We start from the raw sequence: 20,266 nt of genomic DNA, 5'->3' as shown, positions 1-20,266 counted from the left end.
ATCATGTGACGTCAGTAGCTCCGCCCGTACTGGTTCCATTTTTCTATGGACCTAAAACCAACAGGGAATCAAAAATGGTACAAATCGGTCTGGCCTAATGGGTCCATTTTATAATGGAAACACTCTGTCTGGACCGCTCAGTGGAAAAAAGGCATAACTATCCAACCAGATTCCAGCTCGAATGAGACAAACAAACAAAGATGTACATGAATCTAGTCATCTAAAAGATGATACATTAGAATGGAGCAGAGCTAGGGCATATTGTACAACAGGGATTTTCAACTAAAATGAAAAGTTCAGTTAGGAAAAATGTCTTGAAGTTAAGAATCTGGAAAAAAAAGTCTAAATATTCAGTGTAATATATTTTTAAGAATCCGAGGATTAGGGGCACATCTGCAATTTTATAATCGTGAGATTATGTGAAACATTGAAGAATCTGTTGCGAGGAAGACTCATGGTTGTGTCTGTAAAGAGAAGCTTGATTTTTTTCTCTGAAGTCGAAAGCTCTTCAGGTTCCCCACGGACCCCTTTCCCCCCAAAGAAACTCTCCAAACATGTTATGTGTCCAAATATGACAACTTGATAGTGAGAATTTATTGCAATGACAACAAGAGCTGCACCGTTTTAAGTAGAGGCACCCATCGTATTAGTTTTGCTTCAAGTTTGAACCCAGATGTTGGGTCCATATGACCCAACATCTCGATCTGGATTTTTTCATTTGCTCCTTATTCACCATGATTGCAATAAATAAATACTCTGAAATGCAATTTTAACCTCAATTTTATTTATATATTAAAATACCACAAAAACACGATTTTCATTGGAGTGGATCTTTAAACTCCTTTTATTTGTGAGAAGCTGTAATACATTTGCTGGACACAGGGTGTAAGTGTTGGGTAGAAGGTTTAGTATAGAACAGCCTGATGACAGAAGCTGCTTAATCAGGTCAGAGGCTTTGAATAAAAAAGAAAAAAAAACTATGTCTAGGTCACACAGACCGGATAATTGTGTCTGGTTTTAGCTCCCTCCAAAAAAGCAAAGATTGGTTGAATCGAGTCTGTAAATCTGACAGACACACAACAATAAAGGAAAACTACTATGATGAGTGTGGCAGCTGAGCCACAATGAGGAGTGAAGGGGAAGAAGATGAAGTTTGTAAGACTGACCTTTGTGCTTTTGTTTGTTCTCCCTCAGGCAGGCTGGAAAGCAAACACAAGAGCACTTATCTGCACACTCTTCAGGAAAATGAATGGCTCACTTCAACCAGTTTAAACACTAGGACCCTTTGAAGCCGCCTCACCTAAATTTCAAGTTTACCAAGCCTGGGGGGAACAAATAATTGATCATGATTATTATACGGTTTGTGATAATTGATAAATATGACACAAAAGTGAGAATATTAGGGATGATGAGCTTCATGGCATCCCTCAAGAAGGAGAACGTGTGAGGATGAGAGATATGAACAGCAGTTTTCACTCCTCTCACTGTTGCCACCCACTTACGTTGGCGCGTTATGTAATTCTGTACCAAGCATTACCTAACACAACTGCAGCTCCTCCACTGGAGGATGATGGGCATCATCATCATCATCATGAACGGGGCTCACGCGCACACACTCACGCATCCCTCATATCTGGGTGCTTGACTTTAAAAAAAAGGCTCTGGGAATCCCAGAGGGTAAAAACATCCCAGGCGCGCGGGCACGACACCAGTTCAGCGGCGCGCGCGCTCTCGGCAGCCTCAGCTTGCAGAGAGGAACGCTCCCAACACTGCCACAGCTATGCCGCACCTACCCGGGGCGTCTGTCCCCGCACGGATAAACTACCTCAGGTGATCAGCACGCGTCCAGCCTGTGCGTGTCCGCCGTGCCATGCGGACGGCGTGTCCGCGCGTCGAGAAGCGCAGCGCCGAGCGGCACAGAGGAGCGGCGCGCACACCGACAGGTATGTTCGGAGAGGCTTCCGGCGCGTCTGCTAACCTGATCGTAACGTCTCGCTTCTATTTGATCTCATTTTGCTCCATAAGCTTGTTCGGATGGAGTTGACACATCCTAGCGTGTGTGCGCGCGCGTGAGCACGCGCCAGGCGCGCTTAGCACACTGTGATCTGTCAGGCCCAACAGGTCAGAGTACACTGGCTGTAAACTTTCCCCAGTGGATCCAGTTTGGATTCTATAAAGGACTGCATTGTGGGATACTGCATAACACTTTAACAAAAAAAAGAGTAGATTTTTCTTTTTTTTTGTTTGTTTAATACATTGCTTTTCCATGACATGTATTCATTTTAAACCAGTTAAAGCCATCTCACTTGTTTTAATCATTGACTCAGATTGTAAATATTTCAGCTCTTGCTACATCCATACAGCGAGCTACAAAGCTGTCCAAAAATGCAGTTCTCCTGTTTCCAGGGAGGTGCTGCTGGATAATTTTACATCCTACACAAGGAGTTAAAGAAATTGCTCTCGTTCTGCTTTTGTTGGGATTGTCGTATAGGGATTATCAATCTGAATAGTGTGTGGATTTTTGTCTTGTTTTGAGCAAAAAAAAAACAAGAAAAGTTGGCATTTTTTCACTATAGTTTAATGTAAGGCGTGCAGAAGAGATAATTACTCATCCCAGAATTAGCATATTTTTAAACTGTAAAGTTATGCTAAATTTGACTTTTCTCTCAGTGTTTTATAGTAATTGTGACCACTTGGTTGAATACGTTAATCTTGATTTAGTTTGGGGTTTTTCTGTCTTTTTATGGGGCATTTCGTAAAATAAATCCATGTAAATCCTTAAATTAGAGGGATTAACCACATTTCAACATCTGACAAGATATTGTGAAACCTTCTTCTGTGGTTGAGAATTAAAAAGGGTGTTTATAGTATAAACTAAGGGCAACTGAGAAGATAAACTTACATCCACTTGAAATTAGACTAATATGGATTAAAAATGTTTGAAAGCAGGGCTGCCACAAACAATTATTTTAATAGTCAACTAATCACAGATTCTTTTTTGGTAGCGTAAACTGGATGTAAAACACATATCTTAACCAGATATTGCATTGGACACTTTTTTTCTTTTCCTTATTTTTTCCCACTTTCTAGCTCTGTTGGTGTGTCGTTATGGCACCCGAGTCTTCCTAGAACTTCCTGTGACATCACTATTGACCGGGATTAGCACTACTGTGCATGTGTGTCAAATACAATGGCATTAGAAAGCAAACAGTAGTTTTGAGATTAAAAAGGGAAAAAAATGACTAGTCAACTATTAAATTAGTCATTGACTATTTTAATAGTTGAGAAAGTAGTGACTAATCGACTCATCTTTTCATCCCTATTTGAAAGCCAATCACATGTTGTAAGCTGTGTTTACATACCATCTGATTGTAGGCTCTATTGGAATTTCTATTGCTTTTATTTAAACATATTAGGCTAATTGAATGGTAAACGGCACATACTTATAGAAGGCCGAAAGCGTTTGACATTTAAATTCCCATTCACCCATTCACACTATGGCAGCTGAACGCTGGTGCCATAACCACCAGGAGCAATGTGGGGTTCAGTGTCTTGCCCAGGGACACTTATGATTGGAACTTGTGATCTTCTAATCCAGGGGTGTCAAACTCATTTTGGTTCAAAGGCCACATTCAACCCGTCTGATCTCAAGTGGGCCAGACCAGTAAAATGTTAGTAATATAAACTATTTGTTTTTGTTTTGTTTTTTTCCCAAATGCCTCAACCAACCCAGTAGCCTAATCACTTATTATTACATTGTTTCTTATAGTTTTTCTTAATCTCTTGTTATGCTGGTCTTGCGATTCCTTTGCTCCCCTCAATGGTGGAATTTTGCATTGCGGTCATTTATTTAAAGAACCATAACTCGCCACAGGAATGGGCTTGAAGCTTGCTTTTTTTCAGCATCTTTATATATTTTTTTCTCTTAAAGCGCAACCAAACCCTAAATCAACTTTTTTTGGCTGTTGACCTCTATAAATGGAGCTTTAAAGTGCTGTCTGTTGGTCATTGCCACATTTTTGATAAATTAAGTTAAAACTGTTTAATTCTTAAATTGTCTGTGTGCTGCCCCCTACAGATTAAATTGAGGTATTACAGTTGAATTTTGCGATTGGTCAAAAAATGTACGTTTCAGAAGTTTTTTTTTTTTTTTTAGCTCAAGTAATGATAGTCCAGCCCCCAAGCCCCACCCCTGTGACTGTTTTTTCAAATTTGGGCTGTGGGTGGAGTCAGCCTCCAACTTCCCTGTTTGGTTACCCTTTATATTTGACACCCCACTCTAATCCGAGGTCAACTGCTCTACCTCTGCACCACGGCCGCCCCTTGATTGTTGATTAAAATTTGGAATGTTTGCAGTTCTTTGTGCCTTTGAGTTTGGGGACTCACTATTTAACCCCAGAGCACTATCGCCGTGTGATTCTCAAACGCTTTTACATGATTTTCAATATGTTGGATTTTTCTGAGTGTCATGGGAACCTGGGTAAAGTTTCACGTGTCCCAAGACTGGGTGGACCAAAGGCCAAGTCTCCAGCATCATTTTTTTTTTTTTAGGAATTTTTTTTTTCTCAAATTCCAAATGTTTCCAATAATTTTCAAGCATGCTTTCGGGATTTTTTTTTTTTCCATTTTGATACATGAACCACAATTGAAAATGAAAGAAAGCTACACTAATTTATCATGTGTTTTGTCATATTTTGATCAATTTTTATGGCAAATACTTTTATTGATTAAAAATTACCTGGCAAAAGTGATGGTGTGACTTATTAAAGCGAAAGTGTTCTAGGGTTAAATGGGACGATATGATACAGTCCAGCAGCACAAGACAAACTCAAAAACAGAGTTGTGTCTGTAGCTGCTGTAGATCTTCCATTGGATTACGTAATCCTGTGGATATTTGTGTCATCTTATGTGCCTGAATGGGAGGCGATCACTCTTGAGCTTTCCCGTCGTCCTCCATTTGGCTGACACTGATGATTTTCAAAACCTTTATTATTTTTAGATGTTTATTGGATAGAAGGGCTGAATCTTTTGCTTAATATCTCGCTGTTACGCTTGTGTTGTTTTTGTTTTTTTTTCATGCCGACAGATCAGCTTGTTGATTAAATATTTGGATCTCAGTCAGCTTCGTCACAGACTCCTAAGATTCACCCGTGGGATGAAGTAATCTCACCATGGTCGAATTTAAGAAGATTATAGGATGAAATGACCCCCACACAACCACCACCGCCCTCATCGCCATCCCTCCACCAAGGTGACACCGGTCACAAAGCTCCAACAACAATGACTGATTTTGTTCTAACGGGCCGGACGAATCCCGCAGAGCTTTAGGAGGAGGGGCTGATGATCTGTCAGAGCTGCAGGTCAAAGGTTCCCTTAAGGCTTCATCTGCCTCCTTGTTGCTTCATCGTCAAGCTAGAGGAGCATCAAGTAACAAAGGATGGGGGGGAGAGGTTGTCATGGTAACTGTGAGGTTTTCTGCAGTTTCTCTTTCCTTTTTGCTTGTGTTGACCAGAGTTTAGGATGAGAGCGTGAAACTAACTTTGACATCGCTGTTGTGGACCGTGTCAGACACTATCCGAATTAAATCAAAAGTCAAAATTTATTAAAAGGGCAAGCTAGCTTCTACAATCCTCCCTCTCATGGCCTTTACAGTCACCAGACCTTGGAGATGGCCTCAATTCCATTTAAGATGTATTTTTCTTCTGCTTTGCAACATGGATCCAGTGAAACACAAAGGCAGTGATGATAGCCGCCTTTTTCTGTCAGGACATGATGGAATGTAAAAACATCAAAAAGCTCAGCAGGTAGTTAACAACTAATCCTTGTTTTATCCTGGAGTTGTTTGTCTTCAAATGAGATGTAATTATAGAATGTGTGCCAGGAGTGAATGGAGCTGCTTTGGCCCAAGGCAGTCTTGTTGGAACCTGAAGCTTGCCATGCGTTTTTGAAAAATTGACAACCAAATGAAATCTGTGGATAAATCATCTACTTTCATTTAGAAGAATGACATTTTAAACTAAATGACTATTCATTATTTAAAAATTTTTAAAGACAATGAAATAATGTCAACATGTCAATAAAAAAAAGTTAAAATCTTCAAAAGATCTTTTAAAAACTCTGGTCTACTTTCCTTTCTAGCATGGAAGCCTTCATATAGATTGTTTTCTTATACAGTTACTCCTTAAAGCCCTAAATCAACTTCTTTTTTTAGCTTTTGACCTCTATAAATTGGGCTTTAAAGTTGCTGTCTGTTGCCAATTTCTTAATAAATGAAAATAAAAATGTTGAATTCTTGAAAATATAGTCAAAAACCACTTGTGTGCTGCCCCCTAAAGGTTGAATCAATGTATTACAGTCGAATTTTGTGATTGTTAAGTTTCAGAAGTCAGAGTCATGATCTGCAGCTCCAGTAATGATAACAGTCCTGCCCCCAAGCCCCACCCCTCTGACTGGACTCATTTTATGAGTCAGCCTCCAACTTCCCTGTTTGGTTATCCTTTAACATCGTAGCTTCCCGCCAAACTAACAAACAAAGCCTGGCCTGCCTGTAAACCAGGATCTCATCAAGCAAATCTTAACACACAATCTTAGCAATCCAAGAATCAATACTTTAGCCTCGTTTCCACTGAGCGGTACATTACCGTCCAGTATTTTGAGTGTTTTCTTTCTAACATGGACCCATTATTGATTGAAGATTCATAGAAAAATAGAATAGATTGGTTAGGGGGGGCATATTGTATATGTATATGCATGTAAATTGTATATTGTTCCGTACCACTCAGTGAAAACAAGGCATTAGAGTCCCATATAGGTTCCATTTGGTCCCATTTTTAGAATTTTTGTTTCACCCAACGGTGGACTAATTCTATGCTCTTCCAGATTCTGTGTTGGTATTTTGCTGAATGGAGCAAAATACAGCTTTGGGGGTGTTTTTTGTTAGGAATTAAGACTATAATGCACTTAAAAGCTCAAAAACGTTGATTTTGCATTATAAAAACCATTTAAATTCATATCAGACCAAAAGAAAACAAACCAGAGCAGGAAGAATTTAGGGATATAAGAAAAGGAACATCTAACAAAGAAGCTAGCACATCCAGTATTTTTGGTTTCTGTATATGGGTCTCCTCTGAACAGTTCAGCATTGTCAGTTTGCTAAACTGTTCGTCCACTTTTCATAATTGCACTTCCTTTGTCAAATCGTTTGCAGGTTTGTTGACATGCACACACCTGCAAACTGTCTTGCACAGAGACAGTTTTAAAGCCCACAGTTTTGTCTTGTGCTCTGCAGCGTCCAGCACGGAGTGTTCCTGCGCTTGAAAAGATTGCCGTCTGATGTGGGACAATCAGCAAGGTCTTGTGTCCTGTGCTCTGTTTTGGTTTGTTTTAATCACAAGAAGGATTTAAACGCGCAAAAATCTTTTCTACACATCCTGAACGATGGCCTTCAATTCTAAAACCTTTCTTACATTTAGTTGAGATTACTGAAATATTGAAGTTTGTATTGTATATAGATTGAACTAATTTGTTTTAAAATGAAACTTTTCTTCACAGGCAGTGAAATTGCTGCCTGTGTGATGCTTTAGCTCTGCCTTGGCAAGTTTGTTTTGTCTGATTGAGAGGAGATACAGTATGAACGGTGGATTGAGTGGAATCCGTCCTGGCCCGTATTTCTGTCTGCTTGTTCACATTCTGCTGAGTCAGGAGGCTTTGTAGATGTTCACCAGCAGCAGCTCAGTTGTGCTGGTGGGAAACTGTTTCCACAACAGCCTCCCATTCAAGCTAATGAGAGAATACTCATAAATGCAAAGCAGGGCTCCAAGAATGCATGAGCATGACATTTGTCTACAGTATTATTGTGAAAAAAGGGGAGGAAAGAACTGTGCTAAAACTATATCAATGTTAAATACAGTATTTTTCTTAAAGAAATGAATAATTCTAGCTTTGCTGTTAGCATGATTACTAGGTAGTTTAGCTAGCTCAGTGGGAATAATAAGTATTACCACAAAAAAAGAAAGTGAGATGGCTTGAAACAAAAAAAGACAACAGAAAAACAAGAAAAAAACAGCAAAGGCAGAAAACAAACAAAAAATAAAAATAGCAAAAAGATTTCAAACCGGAATTCTTCAGTCTTATCAGGAGCAGGGCCATCTAGTGGCCAATTAGTGACATAGCAATATGGTCATCTTCCAAACGTGTAGAAAAACGAAGCTTTTTTTTTCAGTTAAACAAATGAATTAATAAATTATTACTTGTTATAAGTAATAATTACGGGCTTGTTGTTGTAATAAACCTGCTGCAAAATAACAGCAAACCAGTGAAATGTTGTATTTAAAACAATACATTTCCCAGATTACATTCCTAATTAGGTCCTAGATTAACCTAAAATTAAGGTAGATTACAAAATAAAATAAAAAAAATATTGTTGATGAAAAATATAGCAATATGTTAAAACCTGACCAAAAAAGTTGCTAAAGTAAACCCTGTTTATTTAAGTGATTTGATTTACTGGTTTATTTTAAGCATCAACTGTAGACAATAAAACAAAAAAAGTCTTACAGATTTATCACATTTATTTCAAAAATAAAGAAATGCATTGATTAAAAAAAAAAGTCAAAAAAAGATTAACGAAAATGTAGGAGGAAAATAGTGTAATTAGTCACAATCATAAACAGAGATTTCTGCAGTGATGCAAACAATGCACACTTATGTCACTTAATATTCATTAGATATAGTCATTATTGATTCAAGTCAAGAAGAGTTTGATTTCTTGCTTGATAAAAAGTGGTAAATTTATCTAGTCCCACTTGTTTTGAGTAATGAAAAATCCAATCGACGTGGTTTTATTAACAGGAGGAAAATCTTAATGCATTTTTTTTCCCCATCAACAAATCATAGTCTGAGTTTGTTAACTAAAGGGATTGTTTGGTTTAGGTGGACTTTAGAGCTCTGACTGACAGTGACCTGTTTTTGTGCCCACATACCCTCAGGACGTTGCTTAACCCACATTAGTTCAGCAAGTGGTTATGGGAATGTTGTAGACGCACAGGGAGGTCTGCTTAATCAGGATATTTCTTCTGTTTGTTTACTCTACATGCATCAAGAGCTGGATCTGATCAGAAAGTTGTAACAATTAAAACCATAGAAAGTATAAAACATATTTTTGCAGGATTTAAGCTGCTCATCTTTTCAATGACTTATGGGTTATAGATTTTGTTTGCTACGAACCAAATATTTTTGGAGAAATCTGGGTCTTCATTTAGCACGGTTGCAGTACTAGCTGGGAGTGGCTTAGGTGGAATTTTGATTATTTTTTACAACATTTAAACAAATTGTGCACTGCAAAAAATCTCAGCTACTCAAACATGTAAGTTAACCCTCAGTAGTCTGAGAATTCATGGGTGGGTTTGCCAATCACATCAGCAATTTAGAAAGACAGAAAGAGTGACACTGACCCCCCATTAATATAGAATGAATTGATTTATTTATTGATTTATTGGGTTAAATCAAAAAGGTGCTCAACATAACTAGAGTTTTGACACATACTTGTGATTTTCTTTAGAATAAATCCACAATGTATTTAGTTTAGTGGAGTTTTTTCTTTTTAGATATTTTTCAAGTCAATAAGGAGAGATCTTAGAAAACAAATTATAGAAATGTGATAAAGAATGTGAGTGAAATTGTAAACAGAACTTTGGCGGTTAGGCTATGAGAAGATGAAGTTTTTATACTCGGACCACATGGATAAACCCCAGAGCCTCGAGACGCTGATGGTGGTTGAGGTCAGTCCACCACATAGTATTAGAGAATGATAGGGTCAGTGGCCTTGTGGTAGAGCGTCTCCCCTTAGACTGGAAGGTCATGAGTTCAAATCCATTCTGAGTAGTGCTGCCACAAACTATTATTTTAATAGTCGACTAATCACCGATTATTTTTTCTGATTAGTCGACTAATCGGATCATTCACAAATCACACATCTTAACAATCATTAGCTTTAAAGTCACTAAAAACTAGATACATAGCATTACCTGCAATAATACTAGTGTGAATGATGTAAACTGAATTTGGCTTCTGTAAATTCTAGAGCTGATAGTTAAAAATTGATAGCTAAAATTGCTGAAGCTGATAGCCAGTTAAAATATTAGTTAAATGCCTAATTACCATAAAAAAATGAAAAAAGCCTAAGTTAGCCAAAGCAGCTAGCTTTCAGCTCAAACATTAGCTAAACTTCCAAATAGTTTAGCTAAAAAAAGATGGATTTTAAGCTTTGCTACAAAAAACAGTCTGAAAGATAAATTAGAGCAATTTGTAAAGTAGAAAAAATGCTCGGACTATTAAAGGTGGTGGTCCATTGACATAACTTGACAGTTTTTTTAAAATTCCGCTTAAGATGCTTTTCATTTTTTTGCATTTCAAAACAAAATGGAGCTCTACTTTAAGAGAAGAACATTGTAGATGTTAAACACGAAAAGGTGTACGACCCATCTTACTCACACATATCTATAAATGAAACTCCAGTTTGTCTGGAGAGAACTTCTTAAAGATGCTTTATCACCCCATTATTTAAGGACTTTCGGTGAAGCTAATGGACTTTTCTTTAGTTTTTGTTTAAACTTGTCAGGGCGGTATGAAAGAAAGAAGCTGATATCCTTTGAACTTGCAGCCTTTCGTGCTTTATCACTGAGACAGCCCTGAAGAATGTAGCATGATGTCATCACAGATTACAGTCTGGGCTCCCTGGATTGCAGCCCTCAGAGATGCCCACACTGCAGCCTCAAGTGGGTTAGCGTCAGGCAGCTTCATGGTTTCGGACTCGTCCTGCCCCGCGTGCGATTCCTCCCCGACGCTGCCCTCACCGCTCTCTGCTTCTCTCTCCTCCCACTCACGTTTCTCTACAGCGGGCTGTTGCAGCAAGGCGGCATCATGGAGACTGGATGTGTGGTTGCCGCGGTGATTGAGAATGCTGCCTCAGGACCCCAGGGAGAACCAGGAAGTGGTGACGTCCTTGAAGGGTGAGCTTCTTTTTTTCTTCCCTCTGCTTCTTGTCAGCTTGTCCGGGACATGCACCGCCGTGCGTTTTAGGTGCAGTGAGTTGCATTTGTATGTCCACTGTAGACGTCTGCACGTGCGTTTGCTTGACGTACTGCCTGAATTAAATAGGAGTAGTGTTGAGGCTAAAGCATGACCCACTTATCAGCACAAACTGTCCTTTTTTTCCCAGATTCACCAGGTTCAGATTTCACTCCTTGTATATTTACATTGTGTTTGGGTTTTTTTGTTGTGTCACTGTGGACACATAAATTACACAGTGTTTCTGTGTTTGAGGTCAGATGGTCTGATCTCATCAGACTGAGTCAGTGCAATAAATCTGAGCTCCTTCCTTCTCCCTTCGTAAAAGTTTGTTTGATGGGACCTCGCCCTTCACTCCCAAATACACTGAGTTACATGAGACGGAAAGGTTTTCTCAAGCACTCCCTTGTGTGTGGTTGGCTTTATGTTATGGACCAATGAATAGACAAGCTTAGAGCCCAAATAAAAGACTCAGTGGCTCATTATAAATCCCAGCCGAAGATCTAGATTTGATTCAAACTCTGAGAATACAGTTTTGTTTTTTACCTGAACTAAATTGCTGCATGTCTCTTCTTGTTGGAATGGCATTTTTAAATGACCAATAAAAGTCCCGGCACACAATACCATTGGGGGGTTGTTGTTGTAATGTCATGATTGCAGTCCAAACCATGACAAAGTCTACCTTTTTTTTATTTAGTGCTTTTTTCCCCTCTAACTCTTAGAGATCTACTCCAAGAAAAATATTTTTTGCATATTCTGGTGTTATTTTTCTGATGATAGAGGACACATAAAAAAATAAAAAATAAACCACACATTGCATTTCTGAGTATTACTTTATTCAAATTACTTTGAATCAGGACCAGACAAAAAAATATATATTCATTTTCCTCCAGTATTGTTTGCCATTTTTGTTGCAATGTAATGTTAGGTTTGGTGTGTGAGCGGCTGAAAGAACGGTGGACGAGACCCAAAGAAATGATGATGCAAATTAAAGGAACACAACAAATGAAAAGAAAAAGTACTGCTGCAAAATAAGCAAAAAACGATGCAAATAAAAAAGCCACAACAGAAGTTTATTATTGGGGATTGTTTTTATGCCGATGCATTGTAAGAGGAATATCAAGAATAAAATATTAACTTGACATGGTGACATCGAAACACTAACTTTCTAATTCGTACTCTTGATTTTTTTTCTTCTTCTCACAACGGTCCACGGACAAAAACAATCCCTGATAATCCGCTTCCATTGTGGCTTTTTTTATTATAAGCATTTTTTTAATTTGTAGCCTTTTTTTATTTGCAGCATTTTTTTTATTTGCCGATTTTTTTGGAAAGAATTTTTATATGCAGCATTTTTTATTTGCAGATTTTTTATACTTGAAGCATTTTATTTATTTGCAGGATTTTTTTTTATTTGCAGCTTTTTATTTTGCAGCAGCAGTTTACTTTTTATTTGTAACTTTTTAAAATTTATAACATAATCTCTTTTATTTACAGAATCGTTTGCATAGTTCCTTTTTTGTTTGCACAGTTACGTTTTTTTTTTGTTTGTTTGTTTTTTTGACGTCTCGGCCACCGTATCAAAGCTAGTAGGAAAGCATGTGAACAAAGGGATGATGGGAAATGAGGAAAGGCTAACACACCAACAATCAGAGCCAAATTCCTAAGGAACCCCCACCACTCTGCAGAAACAATGTCCTAGAAAACAACACAGGTTTTTTAATTGTTTTGTCAAAAAACAGCTTTATTAAAATTAAAAGACCACTGGGAACGCTTTTACAACAGATCAAAAGATGATCGGAGTGGAACTGTAAATATAAAACTTCCATGATTTTACTAAATATTTATGCATTTTTTAATGCTGTCTTTTTGCAGAGATAAACTCCCATCTGCGGACTTGGAGATGAGCAATGCCTTACTTCCAGCTACCAGCAGCACTCCTCCAGAAGAGAGGCAGCCAGTAGAAACATCCAGTGCCATGGTAGGCGCCCACGTACATGCAGTCACACACATGACTGACTCACCAGTGCAAGAAAATGAACATAGACTTGATATCCTTCCTTGAGGCAACTCTGGGCTTACTTATAACAGCCAGACTTTGCACTTCTATTTATAAATCTGTGACTTGCAATGCAAAGGGTGAAGCAGATGTAGAAACGCGTGGGGGGAATGTTAGAGCCATAAGAGCGGTTGTTTCTAAAACGAAAGACTTCTGCTTTTATCACCAAAAATATTCTTGTTCCACGAAGTAGCATCATTTGGTGAGGAAGGTTTGGTAGATTAAGTTTGTCATATTTGTAATAAACGTGAAAATCTCAATTGATGCAGATGAGCGGTTCGTTTTATGGCACTTTTCTTTTATACGTTAAAGCCTGTTTTGTTTCTAGGATACAATAATTACTCAAAACCTCTGTGGGTGTTTTATTTTTTCCTCCATTTCCTTTAATTTCAAGATTTCACATTTTAGTTTGTGATGGGATTGTTGCAGTTTGTAAACTGTTTTTTGTTTTTTTGCTGAAATCCCTTTTAAGTTGTATTTAGTTTTGTCTTCTTTTTCATTTTCACACACTCTGGGACCCAAAAGCAACAAATTCATCCACCCATCCATCCACCCATCCAGCCATCTTCTTACCCCGCTATATCCCTTTCAGTGTCACAGTGTTGCTGGAGCCTATCCCAGCTACTGTTGGGGTGAAGGCGGGTTACATCCTGGATAGGTCGCTTGTCTTACCCCAGGAAACACAATCACTCACACATGCACAACTAGAGACACTTAGACTAACCAAACATACATATCGAGTGATTTTTGTAATTTTTATTGCAAACAAAAGTCACAGTTTTGAGATGGAAATTTCTGAAAATGTCAACAGCACCGATACGAAGCCCATGTATGTCTGCCTCTAAGCACCGTTGATGTGAGGCAGAGACACTTGATAGGATAGAATCTAGACCAATCAGCATCAGCATGAAACCTCTTGTCTGTGATTGGCTGGTTGGTGTGGCAAAAATGAAAAAAGTTTAATCCAGACTGAAACTTGAGACTGCAAAATTGAAGATAGTTAAAAAGCGAGATGAGAGACAAAAAACATTCAAAAATGTCATTTTTGAGAACAACAGATTTATTAGTGATCATAACTTTTTTTTGTTTAATTTTAAATAACAAAAGTTGCACTCCTTTAACCAAAACTATAACTTTAGATCTCAAATGGCTCCAAATATCATCCAGTTCATGATATTACTTTTTCCAGTTTGAATTGTAAATGAACGTTAATATTATGAACAGAGATATCTGCAATACAGCTCATGGAAAAACAGCCTTTATACACCAATTAATCCAATGCAAACATTTTGATATTTAAGTTGATTATAAAAATGAATTTGTGAAAAAGTTAAAAGTAACATTTTTAATCCATGTAATGCCTCAGGAGTCCATATATATACGTTTACTGGTTTCAATATAGTTGTAGCAGTTAAAGAACCTGTCAGGTTCTCTTCCTGACTACAGTGCTGTAGAAAACTCGCCTTCCTGTGACGGGACGCCATGTTTCCTCATCTTCGTGTTTGCAGGTGAGGACTGATGACATCACAGAGCTCCCCGCAGAGCCGCTCCTGCGCTCCTGCGTCAGCACAGCCAGCATGAAGGTCAAGAACATGAAGAAGTAGGTGCTCTCGTTGACAGCGTCTCTGCTATTATGGGCTGCAAACCAGGCCTTTTATCCAGGCCACTGAAATTAGGTCCAGTGAAATAATGGCGGTCTCTGTCGCATATACTCTGGTCTGATCTCTCTGGTTTTTGCAGCTTTTTTTTCTCTCACCCCACTGCTTTGCTCTGCACTTCAACAACATGTCAGTGTGCCTTGAATTGTGACTGTTCTGCTTATTCCAGGTTAACGTTCCCCAGAGGTCACTTCCCCAGGTTGGCAGAGTGCGCCCACTTCCACTATGAGACTGTAGATTTTGGCAACGTACAGGTGAGCTCTGACAGCACTCAGCAGAGACTGACTGAGTTTTCAGGATTCAGTTCAGCAGCTGTTTTTTTTTTTTAACTTCTTAACAGGTAAATCAATACTCTTCTCTTTAGCTATTAGTGAGATTTTACTACTCAGGAGGGGAGAAACGAATGCAGACTTTTTTTGGTTTAATTACCAGCGTTTGATAAGAAGGGGCAGTTAGGTCCCAGTGTTTGCTCAGCCACGTGTGAAAATGGCTGTTAACCGCCTGGATAAACTTGGTGCAGTTCCATGTATTTACCAGCAGAGTGCACACATTTTCTCTGCACAGCCAGAGGCTGCTGGTCTGCCTGAATGCAAAGTGTCTGAACATTTCCTGGTGCATATTGTTGGGCTACATCCATGCATGTTGCAGTAATGAGCTGCACTATCCGGCCTCTTTAATCCTTTAGATTGTGGCGCTCTGTTTGGGGTAAACACTCTGCTGCTGCGGCTGCCGTGACTGTGACCACTTCATTTGTTCTGGGGATGGAATCGGAGCGACACAAGGGTCCCATTGACCTTGAAAAGCTCCAGAATGAAACAAAAGCAAAGAATGTTTGAAGGTTTGCATGCAAATGCATCGTGCAAAAATCAATCTGGAAGGCAAGTCTTCGCTCTCCCGCCATGCTTTTTGTTTTTAATTTTGCAGCAACGAGGGAGGGCAGAAATCAGATCTTCTGCTTTCACAAGGGCAGCACAAGGATGGCTTCTGTCTGCAGCCGCACCGCCTGATTCCCTCTGCAGATTAGCTCGCCTCGCTCTGAAATGAGGAAGGGTCATCTATCTGTCTCATGCACGATAGGCGAGCCATTGCGTCTGCGTGTTCTGGCTGAGCCCATTTGCCCCCCCCACCTCTTTGTCAGCGGAGAAAGAAGAATGGATGCGAGAGGGGGGGAGGGCGATGGAGCAGGGGAGGGTGAAATGATCTGAGGAGAGAATCGAGGAGGGAGGGGGCAAACTGCAATCCAAAAAAGCATGCTGGCTTTATGTTTTCTGCTTGGAGTAAAGCATGGCTGTGTGATCCTCCAAAGCCCCTCAGAGAAGCTGGAGAAAAAGAAGCCGGCGACCTTTTAAACTCTTCTGCTATAAAGATTTGGCGATTCGGAGGAGCTCGCCAGGGTCCGAGGCTGCGACCGCACGCACAAAGAAGGGGCTGCAGATGGAAATCTGAGATGTTTTAGTGGGAGGTAACATGAACTGTTTACCGGCTGTCGTGTTAGCTGCAGATGTTTGGAAATAAATGGGAGGATGTGGGTGTATTTCTGTGCAAGATCCTTCAGATGCTAGCATGCTTTATTTTGAAAGGAGGTCTAAGCATCATATGGGAAAGAGATGCTAATTAGAGTATAGGTGAGGTTGATGTTTCTTCTGTTTTACAAACTATTTTATATTTTTTCTCTAATTATATCTGTTTTAGCCACTTGATAATATTAGAAACTGAATTTTTCAGATAAGTCTTTGATTTTTATTGATTTTCAAATGTATTTTCTCCTTCTTCTCTAAGATTCTACTTTACTCCATTGCTCTTGTGCAGTAACTAGGTCGCAGCATGTTGTGTAACCGTATCTGGATGAGTTGCAGTTATAAATAACCAGAACTTCCCTTGGCTTGGAGAGCCTTTGAAGTCAAATCTTGAGTTACGCCTGTCAATATATTCCCAAACTACTTCAGGATTTAAATGCTTGTTAGCTTTGGAGTACATCAAATATGTCAGCAAAAAAAAGTAACTCTGCAACCCCCTGATACTTCAATGGCTGATCTATTTTACATTTTGCTCTGCATGATTGATGCAGATGTGAAAATATAGATCACTTCTAAATGGAGGGAAAAGCTCCCGTCGCATTTGACGATTTTCCATGATTTCCATCTGCCCTCCTTCATTTGTTTTACTATTGAATTAAGGGAGGACATGATGCACTTCTTGTATGCCAAAAAGGCTGCTATATAAAAGTCATTTATTATTTAAACCAGCACTGCTCTCTTAATGTTTGTTGGTTCTTTTCTCCATAGCTGACCTTTGCAGAGGAGCAGAATGAAGGGCCAAAGGTCGGTCTGGACTCCAAAGAACTAGTCTTTCTGATCCAGATCACTTGTCAGGTAGGATTTGCTTTGACAGTAAAACTATTTAATGAAAGTTTATCTCAAAAGACATTGAAGTTTTACAAAAGTAATGAGTTTTATGATGATTTTCTCCCATCGTCTCTGTCAGGGAAGAAACTGGATAGTGAGGAGATCCTATGAAGACTTCCGGGTGCTCGACAAACACCTGCACTTGTGCATCTATGACCGCCGTTACTCCCAGCTCCCTGAACTTCCAAGACACAGCTCACTGACTGACACCTTTGAGGTACCATAAGCTCCAAGTTCTTTTAAAGTCCCACTCCAATCATCCTTTGATCTATTGTAAGAGATTTTCTAGAGTTTTTTTAAGCTTGGATTGCACCAGTTCATCAGAAAGTCACTTCTTAGTTGTGGGCGGGACCATTTGCGCAGAGTAAGCCTGCTCTGATATCCCATTATCCCTTTGTTTACACACACTCCCACTAGTCTGCAGCTCCTCACACCCCCAACCGAACTGTTCCAGTGCAACAAAAACGGCGAGCAATATCGGAGCTATCCATCTATATAGTTATGAGCCAGATATCAGCCAGGTTGGATCAGAATGGAGCTGAGCTGTGAGCTTTGGGCCTGACAATTGTAGTTTGTACGCCACTGCTACAAGCTTTTCCCAAAAGCACTTTTGTTGTCTGCTCCTAATTCACGATTTAAGTAAAGAAATACTCTGAAATGTAGTTTTAATCTTCTTTATTTCCTCCATTATAAGAAAAATGCTACAAGAATACACTAAAGACGCCAAAAAAAAAACAAATTTCATTGGAGTGGGCCTTTAATCTCTAACGGTAAAGACAAGAGAGATCAGTTTCTGTCTGTCAGTGACCTTTTTGAAATCTTGGGTTTTTCCCTTCAGTCGGTTGCAGCAATGTTGGCAGCCTACCTGTCGCGCTTTTCTGCCATCGCAGACAACAAGATCAACTGTGGTCCAGTGCTGACGTGGATGGAGGTAACTGCTTTTACGTTAGTGGTTTTCCAACTAGTCACATATTTCTGCAAGATAAAGAATATATTTTATTTCTATCTGAAATAACTTAGATTTGTGGTTCTGCACCGTGGTATCAATGTATCCTGTTACACTGGATTTTTGAAGCCTTTTGTCAAAAGGAAATCCGGTCACAGTATGTGCTTTGGATTTGAGTTAAGCTGGTGATCAAACACCACAGTTAGACTTATTGGTTTAGACCAATCGCTTTTAGGCCACGGACCAGTTTACTGTCAGACAATATTTTCACAGACCGACCTGTGACAAAAGTGGGCCTCCATTTTTTATCCTCTAAGTTCTATTTTCTCTCAACTTTTGAGGGTTTCGTTTATTTTCATCCTCTGTAAATTATCTGCAGCTGCTTTAAACTCTATTTGTTCAAGATTTTGTGTAGGAACTATGAAAATGTGACACAGATTTCCCCTTAACCCAAAACTGTCACAGTGGAAGCTAAAAAATTGGCACCAACTTCAGCCTAATCCCACCTTAAAGGTGTGATGGATAAATAAAAAAAAAAAACATTTAAACTGTTGTTATCCAAATATATTAATAATCATGAATCCACTAATTGAGGAAGTTTATTTGCAGCATCCTTGCAACATTAGACAGCAGATTGTTGATTATTCTGAAAGGGATAAAGTCTCTTTATACCACAATCACTCATGAAACAATTAAGTATATAATCAATTTTTAGCTCTTTATTCCTTTTTCTTTTCAATTAAATCTCTTTTTTGCAAAAATGATTTGATACACAGTGCAACATGTTGTCACGGTAACGGCTACAGAGCCTGCACCGACCTCGACTACAGCAGCAAAGGAAAGTGGTGCTGATTGTCATGATTGGCAAAATAAAGCATCATTTCAGAGAGCTCTTTCAACAAACGTCCAATACGATAATGCACACCTGGTTGGGCATTATCTCTCACACCCCGCAGCCAATCAGAGTCGAGCATTTGCCCAAACCATGATGTAAAGATGATTATTATGATGTGTGGGAAAACTGTCACAAAAAATCCATATTTCAGATATAGACTCCTGTTTTTTGATTGTTAAATGCAGATTACTTTTAATTTGAAGTTCAAGCTTTTTCTTTTGTTTCATCACTGGCTCTTTTCTGCAAAAATAAATGTTCGAAATGTGTTTATTTTTGTTAACTTTGCTAGCTTCAGGGTTTTACTTTAGCAGTCGGCACAACTGCTTTAAGAAAGTAGCTGATGGGATTTGGACACGTGACTGAGCGACTTGAAGATGAGGTGGAGAATCTAGTAGTTTTTCAAAATAAAACTTCCTTCAGAATCAGATTATAGATAAAAGGGAAAAAAATATGGGTCGCATTTTTTTTTTCCTGCGGCCCAGTACCAACTGTCCCACAATCTGGTACCGGTCCGCTGCCCAGAAGTTAGGGAATATTAATTTAGAATAATTAGCACCTTTTCTGAAGAGTAAATACGAATATATCTTCATCGGTATCAGAGAAGAAACATCAGTTGAACGCTGCTCTAAGAGCCAATAGGAACCAGAATACTGAAATAACTCAACCCAGAACTGGCAGCCTTTGATGAAGCTCCAGACCTCACAAAGCTGGGCCCACATGTCCTCTTTACGTTTTTCCCTCTAGATCGACAACAAGGGGAACCATCTGTTGGTGTCAGAAGAAGCATCGATCAACGTCCCCGCCATCGCTGCCGCCCACGTCACAAAACGCTACACAGCTCAGGCCACCGACGAGTTAACCTTCGAGGTAACAAAGTGTCACTCAGTGTTCCTGCATCTCTCCTGAAGCCTTTCAGTGACGAGATGTGAATGTCATGGTCTTTGTGCTGCAGGTGGGGGACATTGTGTCAGTCATCGATATGCCTCCTAAGGAAGACACAGGCTGGTGGAGAGGGAAGCATGGCTTTCAGGTCAAATCTTCATGCTAATTTAGTTCAAAAACAGCTTTTGAAAACCATTTCATCTCCAGCAGCACTTATTTATCAGTGTGTTTTCCTTCCTCCTGCAGGTCGGTTTCTTCCCCTGTGAGTGTGTTGAGCTCATAAACGAGAAGATCCCCTCTACCGTACAGAGCACCATGCCGAAGCCAGGTAGTTCACGCTGAGAAAAGTTTGAC

The 20,266-nt window shown here is 39.3% G+C and overlaps 1 protein-coding gene across 2 annotated transcripts in view; it reads left to right on the top strand.

Moving 5' to 3' along the window:
- Positions 1 to 1,365: 1,365 nt before the first annotated feature.
- Positions 1,366 to 20,266, top strand: part of arhgap32a (Rho GTPase activating protein 32a) — a 31,116-nt gene continuing 12,215 nt past the window's right edge. The window contains exons 1-11 of one of the 2 annotated variants that reach the window (XM_024276949.2): positions 1,366 to 1,943; positions 10,896 to 11,009; positions 12,943 to 13,048; positions 14,635 to 14,726; positions 14,954 to 15,038; positions 17,070 to 17,156; positions 17,269 to 17,406; positions 18,028 to 18,120; positions 19,775 to 19,897; positions 19,983 to 20,060; positions 20,159 to 20,240. In XM_024276949.2, coding sequence (XP_024132717.2) covers positions 1,450 to 1,943; positions 10,896 to 11,009; positions 12,943 to 13,048; positions 14,635 to 14,726; positions 14,954 to 15,038; positions 17,070 to 17,156; positions 17,269 to 17,406; positions 18,028 to 18,120; positions 19,775 to 19,897; positions 19,983 to 20,060; positions 20,159 to 20,240 — 1,492 coding nt within the window. In that variant the 5' untranslated portion in view covers positions 1,366 to 1,449. The remainder of the gene's footprint in view (positions 1,944 to 10,895; positions 11,010 to 12,942; positions 13,049 to 14,634; positions 14,727 to 14,953; positions 15,039 to 17,069; positions 17,157 to 17,268; positions 17,407 to 18,027; positions 18,121 to 19,774; positions 19,898 to 19,982; positions 20,061 to 20,158; positions 20,241 to 20,266) is intronic. The other variant, XM_024276948.2, reaches the window with a different exon arrangement.

This window comes from Oryzias melastigma, linkage group LG13 (genome assembly GCF_002922805.2).
Source record: "Oryzias melastigma strain HK-1 linkage group LG13, ASM292280v2, whole genome shotgun sequence".
Taxonomy (NCBI): Eukaryota; Metazoa; Chordata; class Actinopteri; order Beloniformes; family Adrianichthyidae; genus Oryzias; species Oryzias melastigma.
This window is presented reverse-complemented; position numbering and strand designations above follow the sequence as displayed.